Source organism: Geospiza fortis, unplaced genomic scaffold (assembly GCF_000277835.1).
Source record: "Geospiza fortis unplaced genomic scaffold, GeoFor_1.0 scaffold333, whole genome shotgun sequence".
Classification (NCBI taxonomy): Eukaryota; Metazoa; Chordata; class Aves; order Passeriformes; family Thraupidae; genus Geospiza; species Geospiza fortis.
In genome coordinates this window covers 3,880,979-3,886,866 of record NW_005054347.1, presented here as the reverse complement: position 1 = coordinate 3,886,866, position 5,888 = coordinate 3,880,979, and the positions used below count along the sequence as shown (strand labels likewise).

At 43.7% G+C, this 5,888-nt stretch overlaps 1 protein-coding gene across 1 annotated transcript in view; it reads right to left on the bottom strand.

Annotated features, from left to right (window-relative positions):
- RAD54L (RAD54 like) overlaps positions 1–5,888 on the bottom strand; it is a 19,672-nt gene that overhangs the window by 4,379 nt on the left and 9,405 nt on the right. The window contains 6 exon segments of the mRNA XM_031058674.1: positions 87–210; positions 354–464; positions 566–696; positions 1,101–1,175; positions 3,166–3,292; positions 4,436–4,586. Of these exon segments, the coding sequence (XP_030914534.1) occupies positions 87–210; positions 354–464; positions 566–696; positions 1,101–1,175; positions 3,166–3,292; positions 4,436–4,586 (719 nt within the window).

Sequence of the window (5,888 nt, the reverse complement as noted above, 5' to 3'; positions counted from 1 at the left end):
TGTAGGAATTTCCAGTTCTTTTACAGCACAGGCAACAAGCACAGTACAGTCCAGAAGGATTAAAACACTGAAACCCAAAGACAAACCTTCTGCTCCGGCAGAGCTTTTCAAATAGATCCAGTGTCTGAGTGTAGTTAGACACTAAAACCACTTTGTCATTACTGGTGCTTTTGGTAACAGCAAGGATGTAATCCAAAACCAGCATCTTTCCTGGACAAAAAGGAAAAGAAAGAAAAAGCTAGAGAGGAATTCCCAAACTGCAGACCCTGGAGGGGCACTTGGTAAGGTGCTAAATACAGTCTCGTGGTTGCCTGCGTTAGGCAGCTCATCTGTACTGCTGAGTTCCACCATACCTGAAAGTTGGGGCTCCACAGATTTGGTGCTGTAGCCAGAAGGGAACAAGCCCAGGGCTCCAATAAATCCTTCTTCCTCTTCCACACACTTATCATAGATAAGAGCAGGATCTGAAGAATAAACAGAGCTCAGAGACTGTTTAGAGTGCACAAAGGAGACCCAAGAAAGCTCCACCAACAGTGCAAAACCCAAACCCATGTGAACAACTCACGATTACAGAGCTTCTTCAAGGACGTGATGGAAGAGAGAGATGAAACACTGATTTTGCCCTCCTTCAGCTCCTCCACTGGCTTGGCTTGCTTCAGGAAGTTCTTGTACAGCTCAGTCTGCAGAGGTGTCAGTCTGAAACACAACAAGAGCTCTGCAGTCCAACAAAAGCCCTGCTCCATCTACACAGAGTGCTTCTTTCAGCTCAGTTTTTCTAGCTACACCACAGCCAGCCTAGAACTGCCCTCAAGGCTGCTGGTAGAATATTGCTATCTTCCAGAGCTGGAAGAGAAGCTTGCAGAGACTGCACAGCCCAGGGCTCTGCTCTGACATCTGAGCTGCCCCAAGCTCACCAGCTAGCTGGCAGAACCACCAATAGTGGGTTGTAGCTTCAGAAGGAAAAGCAACATATTGCCAATTGCTATAACATCATTCCTAGAGGGAAGCAGTCACCACAAGAATTGAAGGGCTTATTGCAATTTTTCAGTCCTTCCTGTTGCTTCCACTATTTCCCAGACACAGCAGATGCTTTTTGGTACCTGCAGCAGACCACCTGTTCAATCTTCACTGGCAGGTATTTGGACAGGATGTCTGAAGTTCTCCGAATTAAACACCTACAGGGAGAGAAATTAAGATCAGATACTTGGATGACTCTTGGATCAGTTTTACTGATAAAACTCTGTTTTATCACTATGATTCCTCATGTGGTCAACAGACATGATGCCACCTACACAGAGAGAGCTCAGTCATAAGAGAAACTCTGCTATCCCTCAGACAACCAACAGCATTTGCAATTTGAGCTACAACAGATCAGCAGCATAGACAGCAAACAAGTACAGGGATCAACCACCACAAATTGTGGGTATAAACCAAAGTACAGGCAGGCAACTCCCCATTTAGCCCTCAGTAGCCATCCTCACCCAAGATGGGCTCATGGCCTGGCCCAAGATTCCAGCAAAGGACATATCCTTTGGCCTCTGGAAATACCCCATGGATCAGTTTTGCTGCACTTCAGAAAAGGTGGAATGGACTAGAAAAAGTGCTGAGCTGAGCAACCAGAGTAAGAGGTGCAGAAACCCAGTTCTGCCAGGAAGCATCAGAAGTCTGTTACAAAACCTATAGAAGAAAGACAGCAGGGATATATGACAACCCCAAAATCAGGTAATGGCTGGTAAATAAAAGAATAATCTGGTTTCCGAACCCATAAGCAGCAGGATGAAAAGTAATAGGCTTAAACTGCAGTAAGGAAGATTTATGTTACACATTAAGAGCCTTTTCTAACTGCAAAGACAGCAGTGCCCTGGAAAAGGTGTCCTAGGAAAACTGCAAGGTCTTCAGTGCTGGGTGGGGGTTAAGAGATAGTTTAGGTTTTCAGGTCTAACACCTTCTACCTTAGGACAGCAAGGCTGATTAGATGCCTTCTCCAGGGCCCTTCCAGTCTTACCTCTATGATTCCATATGTCTTTGCATCAATGGCCCATTTGCAATTCCTACCAAATTCAACAGACTCATCCATTACTACTTTTGTGCTTTGTCTTCCCTGTTTGTGTATCATGACTGTTGCGCAATAAAGGAAAGGACAAAGACCTCAACAGAGCCAGGCACAGACATTCCTGAACACACTTTTACATCCATTTTTCATCAACTATAAAAAGAAATAAATGCACCTCAAGAATGAAAAAGCTTTTCTCCTCCCAATCTTTCCTTTTTCTTAGGCTTCTGCAAGCTGATCTGAGTCAAGGTCAGGACTGTCTCTATGGAGTGACTCTACTTAGTGTGAAATTTAATTTACCATTACTGTGAACTGCAGGATTGTATTTGTGATGGCTACAAAAAGATCAGATTAAAAAAATCAAAACAAACCAAGCAACCTAAAACCATCAAATAAAACACATAAAACAAAAAACAATCAGAAAAAAACCCTGAAGACACCCCAGCAATGCTGAGAATTCAATAGTCTTTTCTAGAAAGTTCTTAAAGAGAGTCAAGCAACTGCCAGTAGAAATGGATAAACTGATTGTATTCATGAAGAGAAAACAAGTTTGAACAGGTACCACAAATCAACCAAAGATAAAGACAGCACTTCACATCACAGAGGTGCTTCTTGGGGATCCTATCTCTGACACTTGCAGTCTGTCCTATCAGCCCTACAGAGCCAACAAAACTGTGTAAGTGTGAGCTGGGCTATTCTGTGACTTGGGCAATCAACAGCAGAATGGAGTGACATTCCTTATACTCCTTTGCTCCTCAACATCTTGGTTGTATGGATCTCAAGTCTAATCCAACCTACATTTATAGATGACATAAATAAAAGGATACTGCCTGATTATTCAGATCCCAGGAGAAAATAAACATAGGAGTCATAATAATCCAGTACCTGAGAGTACTGCCTGGGGGTGACTGCAGCTGACTGTGCCATGTCAGTTCCATTTATCAGACTAAAGCTCCATCCTATGTGGATTTCTTTGGCAATAAATACTTGCACAATCACTTGCTGAATAGATGTAACAAGCAAGAGAATTCATTACAGTTACATCTGTAATTTGGAAATATAGCAGGGCTTATAGTCAAATGCTCTGCAAAGAGAAGAGGGATGAAGTTCACCTGTTCACAATACTGATTAGCTCTTTAAGCCTCTCTTCTCCCTTGTGTCGCTCAGCTTCACTTGCATCTGCATCTCTTCCTTTCAAGATGGGCATTTCAAAATGTCTTTTAAATTCCTGTGCAGTTCCTGTATAAAGCAGAAGTGAAAAGGTGACAACTACTACCAAAGAATCTTTGATCAGCATCCCACAGCCACCACACCCCAAACACTGGGCCCAGAAGATATAACAAACCCTCATCCCATCCCATCCCATCCATAAGGATTGGGGTTTTTTTCTAGACAAGAAAGACTCACACAAGGCAGACAAATCAATTCAACAGATAATCATTTTGTACTCCAACAACAGGGCAAAGCCAAAGGTCACAGAATTTTACTTAAACAGTCACACACATACTGCTTTTGCTCACATTCCAGTGATACTTTTATTCCCAGATTTTGTCCTTGCAAACAACAGCACAGGCATTATCTGTGCCTACTCCAAAATTATCTGTAATCACTTGCTTATTACTGGCCACAGGCTGAAAGTGAGAAAAATGCCTACTGAGTGCATGCAGCTTTGCTGCAGTACTTACACCATTAACCTCATCTCAGAAAGAACGAACTGCAAGTACAGGGACAGTAATCCTGCCCAAAGTACAGGTCAAGGGGGGCAGCTGAAAATCCCATCAGCTCCCTGTAATTACTACACAAAACTGAAGCACACAGAAAAAGCAGATGTAGAACATCTATCAGCCCATTCCATCCTTTCCTTGAGAACTCCTGGGGGCAAAAGAGCTGAACAGAAAAAGACACAGCCCAAAATCTGCTTGCAAGACTAAGAATCTGATTAATTGTGTTTAACTAAAGTTGGGCATGCAACAGAATTAATGAGAAGCCTCTCAGACTGGATGCCCAACAACCTGAGGCGATCATGGGAGATGAAAAAAGAAATAATTGACATTAGCACTCAGTTTCACATATTCATTTTACCTTAATTGATTCCCCTTCCAAAATACCTATTTGACTGGTGTAGTTTGCATTAGAATTTTGCTTAAACAGAGCCCAGATGACACATAGCCCCTAGAACAGGGCACCCTGACCTAGGCTTTCTGCATACAAACTGAAAGAGTCCCATAGAATCACAGAGTTGTTTGAAGTAGTAAAGACATCTAGTTACAAACCCCTGACATCATTTTTCACCAACATCTCAGTTGTTGCTTTTGCTGGCATCGAGGGAAGCCTGGCCAGCACCTTCCCCTGCCTCCCATCTCCCACACACTGATCTCTTACCCAGGATGCCTGAATTGACAAAGTGCACCAGGCTGAAATACTCCAGCAGGTCATTCTGAATAGGGGTGCCTGAGATAAGGACTCGCCGAGGTGTGTTTAAGCTGTTGAGAGCCTGGTAAGTTTGGTTTTCCGAGTTCTTCAGTCTGTGGCCCTGTAAAAAAACAGAAAAGGAATAAGGCTGATAAATCCCGTGGCCCTGTAAGGAAGCAGCTTGGAGAGCCATACCAACCCTGATAAAAGGCATCTCACCACTCTTCCCATTCCTGGTAGTGGAGTAAGTGTTGCAACAAACTTGTCTCAAGGACAAGGATCTAGTGAAAAACCTTTAGCCATTATGTGAGGAAACAAGACATTACAAGCTTCCCAAACCAGGACTATCTCAGCTGCACCCAGGCAAGAAAGTCTACCATGAAAACAACAACCATCACACAATATAACTTATAACTCTATGAACTGTTTCCTGTTCTAAGATGGGAATGTTTTCATCTACCAACACAAGCACTGAACTCTGGACCAGTAAAATTGTTTCACTCAAGGTCAAGACCACAAACCACTCAGACCACCTATACAGAGGACTGCCAGACCTTTGCACACTAATAAAAAGAAGTTCTTCACTTCTTACAGTGGTAGTCTGAACACAGGCCCCACTTCTCATGCCTGGGAAACACAACTTCATTAGCATCTGAGTGCTGGGTAGGACAAAGCACACGTGATGAGATGTTTTTCATGAGTGCCAGGCTGCAGCAGAGGTGAGTTATTTTTTGTAACTGTACAGAAGCCACAAGGCCAAGGACGTGGGTTCCCAGATTCTCTAGGTGCTAGCCTCATTCCAGGGGCACTGACAGGTGTGGGCAGTCATGGACTCATAGATAAAAGGTTTATGGGAGCTACACTCCTGAGGACACTCACTCTTTTTATGCCCTTCTTGGCACTGCTCTGGCAAATACAAACCCAAACCACTGGGTGGCACCCCTATTTAATAAATTCCTTCTACCCAGCAGCAGAGGATATCTCAACCCCTGCAGGTCCCAGCCTGATCGTTTCAAGGATGCAGAGGACACTTGTTTTATTTTGTCCTTCAAAGCATCTCTGGCTCTCACTATCTATAACCACAAGTAGGGAATGACAAATGAAAAAACAACTCAATTTTGGCCACGTGAAAGCAGAGCTTGACACACACCAATGCATGAAAACCAGTAAGCCAGGGCACTACCAGCAAAGCCAGGCATGAACCTCCCTTCTGGTACATATTTCACATGGAGAGGGCCCTAGTAGGGACCCATCAGGGACCCACAAGTGGATGCAGTTATCACCAGCTGGATTTTCTTCATGAAGACACCTCTCCCATTCAGGCTCACACAGTGTGGCTGATCTTACTGAGAGCCTCTGAAACACCAGAATGAGTGTTGTCCATAGCTAAGTCTTGTACCCCATTGTCCACTCTCCTTTAAGA